This window comes from Arachis duranensis, chromosome 7 (genome assembly GCF_000817695.3).
Source record: "Arachis duranensis cultivar V14167 chromosome 7, aradu.V14167.gnm2.J7QH, whole genome shotgun sequence".
Taxonomy (NCBI): domain Eukaryota; kingdom Viridiplantae; phylum Streptophyta; class Magnoliopsida; order Fabales; family Fabaceae; genus Arachis; species Arachis duranensis.
This window is the reverse complement of record NC_029778.3, coordinates 73,356,185-73,374,603: the sequence shown is the minus strand read 5'-3', so window position 1 is coordinate 73,374,603 and position 18,419 is coordinate 73,356,185. Positions and strand designations below refer to the sequence as shown.

Here is an 18,419-nt window from a genome sequence, read left to right as displayed (position 1 = left end):
GAGACGACCCGAGGTCCAATACTTCGGTTTATAGATTTTAGGGGTTTGTACTTGTGACAAACAAATTTTTGTATGATTGGATTATTGCTTGGTTTAGAAACTATACTTGCAACGAGAATTCATTCGTGAAATTCTAAACCGTCAAAAATCCATTCGTCAGTGGTACCTTAGTTCAGGGCCTTGTAGAACTTTATTGATGAAGTAGACTGGGTGTTGTCCGACTTCGTCTTCTTTTATCAGGGCTGCTGAGACAGCCTTGTTCGCTACGGATAAGTACAGGACGAGGTCTTTCCCAGGTACTGGTCGGGTTAGGATAGGAGGTTGGCTTAAAAACTTTTTGAACTCTTGGAACGCCTCCTCGCATTCCGGAGTCCATTCGAATTGGCATCCCTTCCTTAATAAGGAAAATAGCGGAAGGAATTTTAGTGCCGATCCTGCCAAAAACCTGGAGAGGGCTGCAAGTCGGCCATTGAGCTGTTGAACCTCTCTCAAACAAGTCGGGCTTTTCATTTCTAGGATGGCTCTGCATTTGTCGGGATTGGCTTCAATCCCTCTTTGTGTTAGCATGAACCCTAGAAATTTTCATGCTTCTACTGCGAAGGCGCACTTTGCGGGATTTAGTCTCATCCCATGCAACCTTATGGTGTCAAAGACTTGTGAGAGGCCGGACAAGAGGTCGACTTCCTTCTTGGTTTTTACTAGCATGTCGTCGACGTATACTTCCATTAGGCTCCCCAGGTGAGGGGAAAACACTTTATTCATCAACCTTTGATATGTGGCTCCTGCATTCTTCAATTCGAATGGCATGACCACGTAGCAGAAATTGGCTCTGGGTGTGATGAATGATGTTTTCTCCTGGTCTGGCTCGTGCATCGGGATTTGATTATATCCCGAGTAGGCGTCCATAAATGATAAGTATTGGTACCCCGAGCTGGAGTCCACTAGGGTATCAATACTTGGTAGGGGATAAGGGTCCTTAGGACATGCCTTATTTAAGTCGGTATAGTCAACACACATTCTCCACTTACCATTCTGTTTTTTGACTAGCACTACATTGGCTAGCCACGTTGGGTACTTGACCTCTTTAATGAAGCCAGCTTCCAGAAGCGCCTGCACTTGCTCTTCTACTATTAGGGCTCGTTCTGGACCGAGTTTGCGTCTTCTTTGTTGTACAGGTCGGGATCCTGGATAAACCGAGAGCTTATGGGACATGAGCTCCGGGTCTATCCCTGGCATGGCAGAGGCCTTCCAGGCGAAGAGGTCGGAATTATCTCTTAGGAGCTCAATCAATTTTTGTTTTAGGGTTTCCCCCAAGTTGGCTCCTATATGAGTGTTTTTCTCTTCCTCTTTACCGACCTGTATCTCCTCGGTTTTTCCTCCCGGTTGTGGTCGCAACTCTTCTCTGGCCCTTGCGCCGCCGAGCTCTATTGTGTGAATTTCTCTGTTTTTTCCTCTCAGATTTAAGCTTTCATTGTAGCATTTCCTCGCCAATTTTTTATCTCCCCTCACCGTTGCTATTCCCGCTGAGGTCGGGAATTTCATGCAGAGGTGGGGAGTGGATACCACTGCTCCGAGCCGATTAAGGGTAGTTCTGTCGATTAAAGCATTATAAGCTGACCCCACATCGATGACTATGAAGTCTATACTCAGAGTCTTTGATTTTTCCCCTTTTCCAAAAGTGGTGTGAAGGGGCAAAAATCCTAGTGGTTTTATTGGCGTGTCCCCTAATCCATATAGGGTGTCGGGGTAGGCTCTTAACTCTTTCTCATCTAACCCTAGCTTGTCGAAAGCCGGCTTGAAAAGAATGTCAGCCGAGCTTCCTTGGTCTACTAGGGTTCTGTGGAGATGGGCATTTGCTAGGATCATAGTTATTACCACTGGATCATCCTGTCCAGATCATAGTTATTACCACAGGATCGTCGTGTCCATGGATTATTCCTTGCCCATCTTCTTTTGTAAATGAAATGGTAGGAAGGTCGGGTGACTCTTCCCTGACCTGGTAGACTTTTTTGAGATGTCTTTTGCGGGAGGATTTGGTAAGTCCCCCTCCTGCAAACCCTCCTGAGATCATATGGATATGTCTCTCTGGAGTCTGCGGTGGTGGGTCTCTTCTATCCATATCATCTCGCTTTTTCTTTCCATGACTGTCCGACCTTTCTATGAGATATCTATCAAGCCGACCTTCTCTAGCCAGCTTTTCTATCACATTTTTAAGGTCGTAACAGTCGTTTGCGGAGTGACCATGTATTTTATGGTACTCACAGTAATCGCTGCGGCTCCCCCCTTTTTTATTCTTAATGGGTCTAGGGGGTGGCAATCTTTCAGTGTTGCAAATCTCTCTGTATACATCCACTATGGAAACTTTTAGGGGAGTATGAGAGTGATATTTCCTTGGCCTCTCGAGACCGAGTTCTTCCTTTTTCTTGGTTTCCCTTTCCCTCTCTTTTGTTGAGGGAGGGGGCCCAGGTCGGCAACTCAGGTCTCTTTACTTGGCGTTTTCCTCCATATTGATGTACTTTTCAGCTCGTTCATGTACATCACTTAAAGAAACGGGATGTCTTTTAGATATGGACTGCGAGAAGGGTCCTTCTCTAAGTCCATTGACTAGTCCCATTATGACTGCCTCTGTGGGCAGGTCTTGAATCTCCAAACATGCTTTGTTGAACCTTTCCATATAGGCTCGTAAAGATTCTCCGACCTCCTGTTTTATTCCCAGGAGGCTCGGTGCATGTTTCACTTTGTCTTTCTGAATTGAGAACCTCATCAAAAACTTCCTTGAGAGGTCTTCAAAGCTAGTAACCGATCTCGAGGGAAGGCTATCGAACCACTTCATCGCTGCTTTCGATAAAGTGGTCGGGAAAGCTTTGCATCGCGTAGCGTCGGAAGCATCAGCTAGGTACATCCGACTTTTGAAGTTGCTTATATGATGCTTTGGATCCGTGGTTCCATCGTAGAGGTCCATATCAGGGCTTTTGAAGTTTCTCGGAACTTTTGCCCTCATTATGTCCTCGCTGAAAGGATCCTCTTCACCTAAGAGCGGCTCTTCTTGTTCGTCACGGGAGTTGCGACTCTTGAGGGAGGATTCCAGCTTTAAGAGTTTTCTTTCTAACTTTTTTCGTCGTTCCATCTCCTCTTTTAGGTTCTTTTCAGTTTCCTTTTGCCGCTCCCGCTCTTGTTCTAACTGTTCCAGGCGGCTGTGGACTAACCCCATGAGTTCAGTTACGTGGGATGGTCCTCCTTTTTCTGACTCGCGCCCTTCTGAGGAGTTTACCTTCGGGTTTTTTACCCCGGAGGTGCCCTCTCTATGCTGATTGTCAACTTCCTGGTGGAGGGCGAGGTCCACATCGTTATTGCCTGTGTCCAGATTCTCTTGTTCAGAATCTGTCTCCACATGGCCTTTTTTGTGGGATCTGTCTGCCATCGATGGATGATCTCTCGGGTCCCCGGCAACGGCGCTAATGTTACGGTGGGTAACCGGAGATTAATAGAATAGATGGCGCTAGTTGGCCCAATCGTCCGCGGATGGTAGTCTCTGAGCTGGTTCGTATGCTGGAGTCTCCTTCTGACTTGTATACGCGAATGAATGGGGGGTGGTACCTGCAAAGACACTCCGATGCCTAAGTTAGCAAGGGTGTTAGCAGGTCTAAAGAGTATTGGGCTTAGAGATACCTGAGGGGTGTCAGTGTATTTATAGTGGTGAGCCAATAACCACCGTTGGAGTAGTGCCGTATCTTTTGGGTGAAGCCAATAACCACCGTTGGAGTAGTGCCATATCTTTAGGGTGTTTAACCGCCCCCATTATCTTAGGGAGGTTAAGATATGGATTTGTGAAGCGATTAGAGAGATTTTAGGGGCGGTTACTCATTTGAATGAGTGATTATCTGCCAGCTAATCTCATGTCCGACTTCTTTAGAGTAAGTCGTAGTCAGCACCGACTTCTTATATGAAGGTCGGTGCTTAGCTAGGCTTAATCCTTCGGATTAGGCCTTTTATTTGGACCTGTGCCTTTATTATTAGGCCAGGGTATGAACAGATACTAATATATTATCTGTCATTTTATTGTCAATAATAATTAATTATTATATTTTAAACATATATATAAGAAAATATATCTAAAAAATACATATATAAAGACACTTTTATTAGACATAGTCATAAAAAAATATTTTTTATGAGACACATCCACAAAGACACTTCTATTAAACACAATTATAAACAAAAGTTGGTAGAAGTTGGCAAAAATGCTGTTGATAACATAGCGAGATTGGTCTGCAAATTAAAGAAATATTGAAGGAAACACCACCTTTAGTGTAAAAAAAAAATGAATTATTAATATTAATTTAAATATTATTAAAAATATAATTATTTATATTATTTTTTTATTAATTTAAATTAAAAAATAGTTTTATGATATAGTATTAGTCAAGAATTCAATTTTTAGTGAACTAAAAAAATATATAAAGTAAATAAAAAAAAGTTTATGTAAAAAATTAAACAAATATAAAAAAAATCTTGTTTAAAAAACGTGTTATTAGAGATATAATTATTTATATTATTTTTTCCTATCAAATATAATGCAAAAACAAAGAAAAATAATCGCCTAACACTTTTCGTAAAACAATATTTGTCTTCAGTCACCAAAAAACAATATTTGTCTTCAATTGTAAAGGGAACGCATTTATTGTTATTAAACTAATTAACCTTAGCTTGTTACTTAAATTATTTATTGTGTTTTCTCACTTGCCAGATTATAACCAATGGAGTATACCAAAGTATCGAACATCGATCAATGGTGAACAATAAAAAAGAAAGACTTTCAATTGCTACATTTTATAGTCCTAAAGAAGATGCTATGCTAGGTCCTGCACAAAGCTTAATCACTGAACAAACACCAGCACGGTTCAAAAGTGTTGGAGTAATGGAATACTATGAGGGTTTTTTTGCCCAAAAACTTACTGGAAAGTCTTACATAGATGTCATGAAAATAGAGAATCATCATGATTGAAATAAATCTAAGTTTATTTTGTTTGATCTAAGGCACTCTAATAATATCTCATGCTATATATATTTGTAGCCCAATAAATGATGCATCGTTTCTTGGTACATCATAGTGGTTAATATTTTTCAATGTTGTTGTTCATGTACTTGTGCATTCCAATAAAGGATATATGGTGTTGTACCAATATTTGAGAAATTAAATTCCTATTTTATGTTAACTTTTTGTCCGAATTGTAATTTTTTTTAATTTTACTATCTTTGATACATAACGTTTGTTCTCCATAAGATTCAATATATCTCTTTTTTTATATTATTAATATATCATGTTAAAATAACAAATAATTGTAATAAAAGACCGATCAAATCTACAGAACATGTAATTTGAAAAACATCAAAATATTATACCATGGAATTATTATTTAATTTGTGAAATAAATAGTATATAACAAACATCTTGATCTTTTAGAGTTTTTTTTTAATAAAAAAATCATATTTACTCATTTAAACGTTTTTTGAAATTTTTTATAGTTTTAAACACACTCACATTTTCGCAGGCAGTCTATAGCACATGTAAGGACTGTGGAATAGACTAATAAGGCCATTGTGCACATGCTGCCTGGGCAATAGCGGTGAACATTTAAATTGCGGAGTTGATGGCAGCGAAATCGTGAGAAAAAGCATTGCATGCAAAATTATATATGAAATTTTTACGAAGGATAGCTATATATATGATATATCAGATCCTCCAAATAACTTTCACCTTTCTTCTTTTTCTTCTTTCTTATAAAGACAAATTTACACTACCAAAAAAAAGTCTATGGTCACAGTAAAAAGGGTGACCATAGATCTATGGTCACGGTTTTTATGGTCGCAGTTACAATTTTCAAATTATGACACTTTAGGCCACGGTTTTTAACCGTGACCATAGGACAATCTATGGTCACGCATAAAAATCGTGACCATAGCCATATCTATGGTCACGGTTTTGGCTGTGACCATAATCTCTATGGTCACCTTTCCTTAAAACCGTGACCATACCCTTATCTATGGTTACCCTTCCTCAAAACCGTGACCATAGCCTTATCTATGGTCACGGTTTTGGCCGTGGCCATATCTATGGTCACCCCTCCTCAAAACCGTGACCATAGCCTTATCTATGATCACAGTTTTGGCCGTGACCATAGCCTCTATGGTCACCCTTCCTTAAAACCGTGACCATAGCCTTATCTATGGTCACGGTTTTGGTCGTGACCATATGGTCACCCCTCCTCAAAAGCCTTATCTATGGTCACCCCTCCTCAAAACTGTGACCATAGCCATATCTATGGTCACGGTTTTGGCCGTAATCATAGCTTCTATGGTCACCCCTCCTCAAAACCGTGACCATAACCTCTATGGTCACCCGTCTTCAAAACCGTGACTATAGAGCATATGAACACGGTTTTTGCTGTGACCATAAGTTATCTATGGTCACCCTATTTTAACATGGTGACCATAGCCTGTTTTGTTTTATGAGCTTTAATTTTTTTTAAAGCATAATCACATCTCAAATTAATGATAATCACAAAATAAATCTAAGAACAAGAAATGTAAATCATAAAAGTTTCATTATAAACTAGATATGTTTAATTTTTAGTCTAAACAACAGAAATCAAAATAGAGTGTAATGTAACCAATTACATGTAATTAATACCGAGTAAAATCTCTTTTCAAAAAGTACAGAACACATTAAAAAATTACATTTAAATAACTAAAATGTAAGACCCATCCCATGTCATATTTGTATGGAACATATTTTTTTCACATCATGTCTTCCTACTAGCAAAAGAAATAAATATGTTAAAACAAAGCAAAATTGCTTTTGAATATGCACTACGTATGCAGCAAAGTTTAATAAGTCAATTAACTTAAAAATTTCAACCACTAAACAGTAAGGAGTATTTGTCAGTGTTTTAATGAGCCACATAAAAAAAAAATCTTAGTCAAAACTTATACATACATGTCTCTCTTTATGTGAACAACAAAGTCCAATTGATATAGACCTACCTATAACACAAGTGACAAACCTAAATAGTAATTGTTAAAAAAAAATTCTAAATTCTATGTGGTACCAAACTTGTTAGCCTTCAACTTGTTAAAAAAAATGCTTATTTGCTTCACTATAGCTCATCATTTAACGGTTAAATGTTGCATGCACTTAGTGAAAGTATCTTAAGTTTTTTTCCTTGTGAGTGGTGAGGGATCAATAAAGAGGAATTAAATTAATAAAGATGAGCACATGATATAAAAAGTAAAACAACTAAAGTTTAGAACCAAAAATATAATGGTTTAGCCAATCAGCTTAGTAAGTACCAAAAATATAAATGAAAGCAGCATAGCCATTTATTTCCAGCAATAGAAGTAAACCATCACTAAAGCGCTAATAAATGCAACAATAATTTGCTGTCCGAACATAAATTTAAGTCATGAATTGCAGTATATCTTGGCCTTATGTGAATGCTAGAGTAGAATATTTCAGACTAAATTAAAACAAAATTCATTCAAGTGAAGGCATGATATTATTAGTGGAACATCTCAAATGATAAAGCTTATGACTTGCTGTCACAAAACTTTTTTCAATTAAGGGATGAGAAATATAGAAGAAATAGCCATATAAAAAATAATTAGTTTTTTTTTTCTGTATTTGGGCCTTGGCACAATATTTGTGGTGAACAACCAATATCACATTACATAGTTTCAAAATCTTGTATAAAATTAAATACATAATCAAATGGCACTGCAAAAGAACATTGGCAACTCTTGCAAGGAGAAATTAAATGCACATCTAAACAAAGACAAGCAACAATTCAATATTACATTGCAGTATTTGGGCCTTGCCACAAGATTTGGAGTAAAAAAATCAATATCACATTGCAGAGTTTCCAAATCTTGTACAAAATAAATAACAAAATGCCACTGTGAAAGAACATTGGCAACTGCATGGAGAAATTATATGTACATTCATATTTCTAGCATTTTTACATTGCATTTGCTGTACAAGATCACATTTTAATTCATATATATATTTATTGTTCAGCATGCCTTCTTTTTTGTTTAGTAGTTGTTATAATTATAATAGCAACACAGGGATCACAATAATGCTCTATTCTTAAATAAATGCTAAAAATGTGCAGTATATAATTTTTTAGTAGTAATTATAAATGAAATTGTTAAAGGGAAGATTCATCATACCAATTAAACAAAAAAGGTAACAAACTTCTAGTACTATCTTCATATGGGATTATTTTTATAGAGAACTAAGTCATCATCTTACTTAGCTTGATGCATATCTCAATATTTTAGATATTTTTCAATCCATTCTACACTCATCTTACTTATATTCTTCCTTATTTAGACATCAGAATTTTCTGCAAGTACCTTTAATTCATTTATTTACTCAAAAACTGACGTGAACCCACTTCAAAGTTTTTACCACTGTCTATGACCTCTTTATAAAGCCCATTTACACATATACTATCTGTTTTAGTTGTAGGTACATATCAAAATATTTTAATCAAATTGAAAATAAATAAACTCAAAGGACAAAGCTGTTACTTTCTATTCCCCTTGAACGTGTTCTTTTTACTCTCTTATTTTTTTAAGTTCTTATTGCATACCCCACATATATAATATATGCTACTTGTTCTGATATAGTATAGTCTAATATTGTTAATTTATACCCTAATAACCATTACCTGATTATTGTCATGTGGCAAATCCAGAGAAATACTAAACTGAGAGCATAAACTTAAACTAAGGTATGTTGAATATATTTTACCAGGCCGTGGCTAAGAGCTGTGATATATAACTTCTCCCACTTCAATATCAGTCTCCTCCTATGTTCTCTTCTCACATGCAGCTTCCTCTAAACTTTCTCCACCTTAAATACAACAAGTGGATACATGCAAATTAAACTTCTAAATACAACTGATTAAAACTATAAAAACTAGGAAATGAATATGTGCAAACTTAGGCCAATGAAACTTGGTTTCGTTTCTGCCATTCCAATATGCTTACCACTTAATAGCATCAAAGGTATTAAAACCCTATTGCTGAACTTGAAAAAATTTACACGAGCACCCAAACCCTGTTGCTTCTGCTGAACATGAAAAGAGTACACAGGGTGAGCTCACGGTGACAGAGAGCTCGCGGTGAGGCAGAGACACGACGTGAGGGCGACACACGACGCGAAATAGGGAAGCAATAGCAAGCCTTGCGAGGAGGAAAAGAAGCAACGACGACCCTTGGCTCACGCGGTGAAGAGAGACAAAGTTCAGGTCTGCGATGGTGGGATTTTTTCCTTCAGCGATGGTTGTAGCTGGAAGAAAGGAAAACGGCGCAGTGGAGAGAGACTGAGTTGAGCTCCGAAGGAGGTTGAAGAAGAAGAAGAACGAAATGGCCACCACCACACACAGGGTTTCGATGGCTAGCTAGGGATTTTTTTCTTTTTCTTTTTTTCCCTAAGTTACCAGCTGGGACTAATGGGGATTTTAGGAGGGAGGGAAAACGGCCACGTTTTGGTTTTGGGGAGGGATGATAAAAATAAATGAAAAAAATGGGATTTTAACTAAAGAGAAGAAACGACACAGTTTTGGGGATACCTTTAAAAATAAAATTAAAAAAACCATGCCCATAGGGTACTTTAGGCCACCCTCAATAACCGTGACTATAGATACTCTATGGTCACTCTTTTTTAGAAAATCGTGACCATAGATTCTTTTAGGTCACCCCCAAAACCGTGACCATAGATATCTTTAGGTCACCTCCCAAAACCGTGACTATAGATATCTTTAGGTCACTCACCAACACTGTGACCATAGATTCTTTTAGGTCATCCTTTTGAAAAATCGTGACCATAGACCTTTTTAGGCTACCCTCCAAAACTGTGACCATAGACCCCTTTAGGCCACCCCCAAAAATTGTGACCATAGACCCTTTTAGGTCACCCTTTTTTGAAACACCGTGACCATAGACCCTTTTTTGTCACTGTAAAAATCCGTGACCATAGACCCCTTTAGGTCACCCCCAAAACCGTGACCATAGACCTCTTTAGGTCACTCCAAAAAATCGTGACCATAGACCTCTTTAGGTCACCACAAAAAACCGTGACCATAGACCCTTTTAGGTCACCATTTTTTGAAAAATCGTGACCATAGGCCCTTTTTTATCACTGTAAAAAACCGTGACCATAGACCCCTTTAGGTCACCCCCCAAAACCGTGACCATAGACCCTTTTAGGTCATCCTTTTTTAAAAAACCGTGACCATAGGTACTCTATAGTCACCCTTTTTCTAAAAATCGTGACCATAGCCTTTTTTTGTCACGGTAAAAAAATAAATTAAGGGTGTGGCGACATTATTGTTTCGGGGAAGGGACAGCATTAGCACGACAAGTGTGTACAAGTTTTCGAAGATGGAAAACCTAACAAAACACACAAGGTGTTGTATAAAAAAATTGAGTGTGAGTGTTCGATGTGGAATAGTGAGAATATTCTTTGTAGTCATATCTTCTGTGTGAAGAAGTACGAGGGATTGAAATCAATACTGCAAGGTCTTATTTTGAGCAGATGGTGCAAGGATGCAAATGATTGCATATCAAAACTCCTTAAAAGTAAATAGGGTCATCAAGGACGTTTCCTTAGATATGGCGCCCTTTATGGGGCAATGAGTTTGGTTGCCAAACCTGGGTCGGAAGAGGCTGCAGAGTTTGTTCTGGCTAGGGACGGCATTGCGAGTCTCACTGAAGCGCTTTAGTGGAGAGTGTATAAGAGGGTCGGAAGCCAGATTGTCGTCGTTGTCCGGGATCAAGGACCCATTAGTATCGAAAACAAAAGGGGCTCCCAGGAAGGGCAAGCATTCTGAACCGAGCAGCCAATGTGAGACTAGGATAAAGAACAACATTGCACCAACTGTGAGGTTTCTGGTCATACCAAGAGGACCTGCACATGGCACTGAGGACAGGGTATTGCAAGGATTGACAGTGGAGCAGTTCCAAGGTTTGGGGATTCTTCGTCGCATGACCTAAGTGGCCCATCTATAATGCTCCCGGCGGATTATCGTGAAAAAGATGAGGTTAGTTAGCCAAGTTAACTAAATATAAAATGTATATCAGGGTAAGTTTTAAAAATTGACAGCATATGAAGTCCAAAAACAAAAAGATTAAATGCATGTTAAAAAGGGAAGTGAAATAGGAAAAAGGATATGTCAATTGTTAAATTATAAATGTATGATATAAATAGTTCAATATTCTTTAACTTAAGCAATAATATTGGATATAGAAAAAAAATTAGGGACTTACTAGGGAGTTTTGGTAGTTTCTTGCTTTTTATTCTACAAGTACTGTATATATCTTTTTGAAAGTACCATAGTCTTGATAAGTGAAAAACCAGCTCTCTTAGTTATAAATTATTTGAGGCCTTTTGTCTTACAATATTTTTGTTGTTGTTGTGATGTGTCCAAAAATAGCTACTACATTAACTATCTATGTATCTCTATGTAAATACATGAAGTGTTTAATTTATCTTCAATGTACATTTTATACTCAATATATATTCCATACAAATTAGGTAGGTAATTTTTTCATGTATACATAACAGAAATAATCTGGTTGAATAGTGATAAGGTATGTGAATATGGTATGCTGAAATGGCCAGGGCATTCGATCGGAGAACGACGACTCTAGTCATACCATCTCAACTCGTGCGGAGAGGACTACACCATCCATCATTCATGGGTGTAGTAATCCATTTTGTCGCCCCCCCCATGGGTGTTGGAGGTGGTGGGAGAAACTTCTTCCTCGGGGGGCAACATATCGATCAATTTTATGCTTCTCAAACTTGCTCGAGACATATAGGGGAATCTCTTACACATGCTGCCATCCCTAGTGTATCTAATCCCACAAGGTGCACAAATGAAAAATTGTTTGACCAGTAGCTAACATAGGTATGGTTGGAAGATGATAAATATTTGTTGTATTTTGATTATGTCCTTTTTTTCTCGTGACTTGCAACAATTATTGTTTGACCGTCTGATTTATGTTGCCTTAAATAGAATGTCGTGGGTAAGCCTTCGTCCAGAAGAAGACATGGTCACATCCCCAAGAAATGAGAAAGACTGTGTTGAGAGTTAAGCATGTGGTTGACTGTGGTTTTGAACCGGTGTTTTGTTGCAGTGCATGCTAAGTATTAGGGCTTCGTAAAAATCTCTAACTAACATATTGAAGTTGTTGGTTTTCTGACCTTGATTTCCTCATCCAAAGTTAGGGTAATTTCTCCATCTCAGATTGTAGGTCTTAGAATAGAGATCATTGTTGGATGCGTGGTCTTAAAGAATTTTCGATATAATTAACCCGTTCCAAAAAAAATTGGTCATAATCAAAATTCTCACCTTGAGGGATTCCACCACTCATGTCATAAGAAATTTCTTGAGTGTTCACAATTGAGACTTGCATGCCTCCTAAGTGCTGAGTGATGGCACTGATTTGTTGGGACATGACTCTGTTCTGTTGCTACTTCCCAAACGAAGGGTCAATTTGGATAGGGGTGGCAATGGGTAGAGTAAGGTAGGGTTTGAATCCAACCCTAACCCTAGTCGCGGGTTGAAATTTTTATATAAAATCAACCTTAACTCTACCCGTTCTTAACCCGCGGGTACCTAATCCTACTCCCGGGTTAATAAAAAATGCAACGTTATTATATAACTTGATGATAATTTAAAATAGAATTAACTTTTATGTTAAAAAAGCGTATTAAATTATTAATTAATGATCTTTTCTTGGTGGCTAAGGATTTTTTGTATTTAGTGAGAGGTCTTTAATTCAACATTTACTTTAAAATATTTTTATATAATATGTACATATATAGGGTGCAGGTTGGTCGGGTAGGGTTGAGGCTTAACCCGCACCCTACCTGACTCGCACGAGAACCATACTTGTACCCTACCCACTACGGATCGGGTTGGCAATCCTACCCGACCGAGTTGGATCGGGTTGGGTACCCGCAGTTAGGGTACATATTACCACTCCTAAGTACTGATTATTGGTCACCATATCTATCAAATCTAAGGCCTCATTAGTGGTCTTCATGTGCAAAGAATATTCTACAGAATTATCCAATGAAAGTCTCGAGGTTGGAGTGATCCCATCATAAAAAATCTGCAATTGTACCTAATCTGCGAACATGTCTAGAGGGCACTTTCTCACCATGGCCTTGTACCTCTCCCGAGCTTCATAGAGATACTCGCCATCAACCTGTCTGATGTCTAAATATATGTGATGTGTGGAAAACGATCCAACACAAAATTCACCGGCAAGTGTACCGGGTCGCATCAAGTAATAAAACTCACGGGAGTGAGGACGATCCCGCAGGGATTGAAGGATTGAGCAATTTTAGTTTAGTGGTTGATTTAGTCAAGCGAATCAAGTATTAGTTGAGTGATTTTGTATCCAACAATAAGTAAATAACAGGAAATGTAAAGGGAGAGGGATGAATTGCAGAAATTAAAGAGAACGGAAAGTAAAGGTGCTGAATCTTAAAGAACAAGAAATTAAATGACTGAAACTTAAAGTGCAAGAAATGTAAATTATAGTAACTTAAAATGCAAGAAATGTAAATTGCTTGAATGGAAAAGGGGAGTTGAGGATTGAGAATTCAGAATTTCAGCAAGGGAAATTAAATTGAAACAATTAATAAAGCAGAAGATGAAATGGGAGTAACTAGAATTCAAACAGGAAATGAAATTAAATTGCAGTAGGGGTTCACAGAATAACCAAAAAAGAAAATGGGATCTCAGGACTCCAGAGACTAGATAGCAAAATCTAGATCTCAATTGCCTTCCCAGATCCAAGTTCACAAATCAATTAACAAGAAATTAAAGAAGAAGCAGTAAAGGAGATGTAATTGAACTCAATTATGCAGAAGAGAAATTAAAGAGATCTTGAATGGAGATTGAGACAGAAATTCCTCAATTCTTCACACTCAAGACTCATACAAGAAAAGTAAAAATGCTCAAGCAAGAACGAGAAAGAAGAGAGATCAATTCTCCTCCCCAATTCTCTGAAATCTCAGTTTCTAGCTCTCAATGAAGTCTCAAAATTTAAAAATCAAAAGAAGGTTCAAAAGTCAAAAGTAAAGGAAGATGTCCTATTTACATCAAACTATCTCCTATTTATACACTTTCTATTCTTGGATCTTGGGATTTGGATGGGCTTTTGATTTGGTGAAGAAAAGAATTAAATTGGATTTTTAATCCAATTTTCAGCCCATGAGAAAGTAGCTCCCAGGAGGCTGCCCTGCCCTTGTGGAGGGAAGAGCAGGAAATGGTGCGTGCGGCCCTTGTTGCGTGCGTGTGATGCATCAGAATGCTGCCCTGCCCTTGTGGAGGGCAGGGCAGAGTTTTCTTGGTGCGCCAGATTCTGCCCGTGCGCGCTGCTGCTGGCCGAGACTCCCTTGGTGCGCCCAATCTTGTGCGCTGGCCGTGCACCACAAAATGCTGCCCTGTCCTTGTGGAGGGCAGGGCAATGTTTCCAAAAGTGAAGTCCCACGTTCGAAACTCGGTGGAGGCACACGCTGCTTCTTTTTCTTTGGTTTTCTTGGCACCAAAGTAATGCTTAGTTCCTTGTTTCCTCATGGTGCCGTGTTCGATCCAGGGAGAATGAAAGCAAGCCAATTTTTGCTTGATTTTATTGTGCTTGAGCGCTACTCTTTTCTTCTTTGTCCTTGGGTTCGAAACCCATAGGAAGCATTATGAAGCAATTTCTTTTGAATTTTTCTTGGGTGAAGCCCGATATTGCTCTTGAGGAAGGCAGGGCAGAGTTTTTGCTCTCTTTGATCCTTAGCATCAAATTGTGCTCCGCCCTTGTTGTGGGCAGGGCAGTGATACTTTTCATAGTTTGGCTCATTATGTTGCTCTCCTGGAGGGCAGTGTGCTCTCTTGGAGGGCAGTGTTTGCTTCCTCCTTCTATGCGCCACATTCCTTCTTTCCTTGGGCCACGCTTTCTTAAGCCACATTTTTCCTCTTTTCTTCCTTTCTTCACCTACAAGAAACCAAAACAACCATTCAAAGTATCTCTAAACTCATAAGGTTTATAATTCATAAAAAATCAATTAATTCTTGCTTAAACCTCATGATTTAGCATCAATTAAATGGTGGTTGCTTGATTTAAAGAAGTTTTACATAATATACATCTTTCCTCAAAGGTTTACTAAACTTGCTGTTATAAGGTTTACTCTTTAATTACTCCCTTGCTAACTCTTCTTTTCTCATTTTGCTTAACAAGCTTATTATTCTTTGAAGGCTTGGTGTCTAATGTTGCAGTAGTAGCCTTTGGCTTTATTTTTACTCAACATCTTTCCACCATAGACACATGGCTCACTATTTCCTCCTAGGATCATTGATACCCAGCATCTCTTTGGATAACTAAATGTTTTGTATCTAAGTTGCTCTTTATTGTGGACTTTCAATTGGCCATCCCAAATCAGTTGATCTAAGTGACCGGGTTTTGAAATACCCCTCAAAATTTACTTATCCAAGCATATCCTAGTACAAGAACACCACAGGCATGTGTCCTAGGGTCCAAGCTATTGGTGTCCAGCCTTTATTCTTTATTTTTCTTGCCACATTGTTTTTTTTTCTTCCTTTTCTTTCTGTTTTATTTTCTTTTGTTCTCAAGGGTTTTTCTTTATTGATAGGAACCTTTATAACAGCAAGCTAGCTCACATTTCAATGAAATTGATACTATGCAGCAATTATTTCATGAGTTATACATTTAATCAAACACATACACCACCATTAACTTCCATTCTACTTATGCAACATTGGATATTTACTTTCCAATTCAAACAATTCTCTTTTATTCAAGCATATGGGAAACAAAACAACATTCAGCTCGGTGATGGATGACAAGCAAAATGCAGATTTAGCATACTTAATCAAACAACTTCACTTACAACTAGATAAACACTTTAGCAGAATATATAATGGTTTCCATGTTCAAAATAATTCACAGCAGCAAGGATTACGTTTAGATACAACCTCTGAAGTTGCAGCCCTTTGATTCTTCCTTCTGTTGTGTTTTCTTTGAGTTAAGATGCACCATATCTTCAATTGTTGACTCATGTCCTGCATAATTCTCAAAATTGCTTGCTTCTCAAGCCCTTAATTGCATGGTTAGTATGTATAAATTGAGTGTGGCTCTTGGATTTATTTAGGTGTTGGGGACACCAAACTTAATTGCTTGCCACTGCCTCTGATGCAACAAGTTAACCATATGTGAAACCTTGTGTCCTTGCTAAAGGTTATGGAATTAAAGCTAGAAAGCAGTTAAATAGTTGGATAATTTGTTTGATTGCTTAGAGCTATCACTATGTAAGAGGTGAGAATGTGTTTTTAAATGAGGTTTTTGGTGGAACACCAAACTTAGAATCCTTCATTCTCCCTTAAATTGTTTTGGTGTGCAACACCAAACTTAGCTCCTTGCAATGCATACCAATTATTCAACATTTTTATTGAAAGAGCTATGAAAAGAAAACTACCTCAGGTTGGGTTGCCTCCCAACAAGCGCTCTTTTATTGTCACTAGCTTGACATCCTCCATTCTGCTAATCATGAAGATTGAAAATCACAATGCCTTAGCTTGTCTTTCTTCACAGTGAACTTCCTTCCGGTTTCCTCTTTGATGACCTCGATGAATTCCTGTGGAAGGGTCTTAGTCACAATGTAGTGATCAGACAGCTGTGGGGACACCTTCATGGTTTGACTGTTTATCATTACTCTATCCCCTAGTGAAAATCTTCCAGTGGAGATTTTATGCTTTTCTTTAATTCTATCATCTGTCTCTCCTTGTTAGAATTTCTTGTTGTGTTTTTCTTGGCTGGTACTTTCTTTGTCCAAGGTTTTCTTACTTTCCTCTATGATCTTTTTCCATCCTTCCTTCTTTGCAGCATCTTCGTTGTTAGTTGGTTTGTCTTCAGTGGCTCTGGGGAGAGTATTTGCCCTCTTCTCTCCCATTTCTGCAAAGTGCTTCACCAGTTGAGCTATTTGCCCCTCAATTCTTCTAATTGAAATCTCTTGGTTCTTTGTTATCTCCTCTTGGTGTTTCATCATTCTCTCCATTAAGATCTCCAAGTTAGTGATCCTCTGAGAGTCTTGTGAAATTGGTTGGTTGTGGGATGTTAAAGGTTGGAAGGGTGGGTGTTGTGGTGGCATGTAGTGGTTGTTGTTACTATAATGGTGTTTTTGTTAGTTTGTGAAGCTGGGGTTGTTATAATTGAAGTCCCTTGGTTTGTGATTTTGGTACTCGGTCCTTCTCCAGTTGGATTGAGTTTGGAAGTGCCTGTTTTGTGAGTATTGGCCTTGATTGGTATTAGTGGGTGAGTGATGTTGGTTGTTTGTGGTCATGGATTTGCCCTGGTTGAAACTTCCTTTTTCTTGATTTTGAGACTCTCTCATTCTCAGATAAGAATGGGGTCTCCATGGTGGGAATTGGGCATTCACTGCAGCAGATTGCAGGCAATCAACTTTTCTATCTCTCAGCTCCATGTGTTGCTGTGTTTGATGGTGCATTTGTTTGTTCAGGTTCTTGAATGCATTCACTCCTTCAATATTCATCACTTCTTTATCTGAGATTGCATTCTGTGGTTTCTCAAATGAGTGTTGGTTGTTGACTCCTTTGTCATTGAAATTTGCAATTCCTTGGGCAGTTGTTGTTGCTTTGAGTAGGCCATCTGAGAAGTAGTCCACTGCTTTTCTTGTTTTTGGGGTTAATCCTTCATAGAAAGCTCGGAAGCCCACTTTATCAGTTGCTTTCTTGTATCTTTCCCATGCCTTGAAGAGTGGTTCTTCTTCTCCTTGTGTGAATGGATATTCCCCCTCTTCCAGCTTGATGATCTGTCAGGATGAGGAGAATTTGGCCAGAAATTTGGTGACCAAATCGTCCCAACTAGTGATACTTCCTTGGGGAAAAGTTTCAAGCCATTATGCAGCTTCACCCCTTAATGAGAAAGGGAATAACAAGATCTTATAAGTGTCATGATCTAGACCATCAGTTTTGACAGCACTACAAGTCTTCAAAAAAGTGGATATGTGCTGTTGAGGATCCTCCAATGGATTTCTGTCGTAGGAATAATTGTTCTTGATTAGTGTAATGAGTGGTGGCTTCATGTCATGCTATTCTTCATCTGTAGAGACTTCTTTTCCAATGATAGTCTTTCTTCTGACTTCCCTATTTTCCTGTGGCATGCAAACAATTAGGAGGAACAAACAGCAGCATTCTTGAGACTTGAGTGCAGTTAGTTGAGACAAACTCTCAAACAGTTAGTGAGTTGATAGAGGCAAATTTTCAAACAGTTAGTGTGTTAGTCAAAAGTTAAAGAAACAGAAAAGAAAA

The 18,419-nt window shown here is 38.3% G+C and overlaps 1 protein-coding gene across 1 annotated transcript in view; it reads left to right on the top strand.

Annotated features, from left to right (window-relative positions):
- The window catches only part of LOC107459846 (protein SRG1-like), a 22,804-nt gene extending 17,799 nt beyond the window's left edge, over window positions 1-5,005 (top strand). The window contains exon 4 of the mRNA XM_016078136.3: window positions 4,748-5,005. Coding sequence (XP_015933622.1) covers window positions 4,748-5,005 — 258 coding nt within the window. The remainder of the gene's footprint in view (window positions 1-4,747) is intronic.
- The last annotated feature ends 13,414 nt before the right edge of the window (window positions 5,006-18,419 follow it).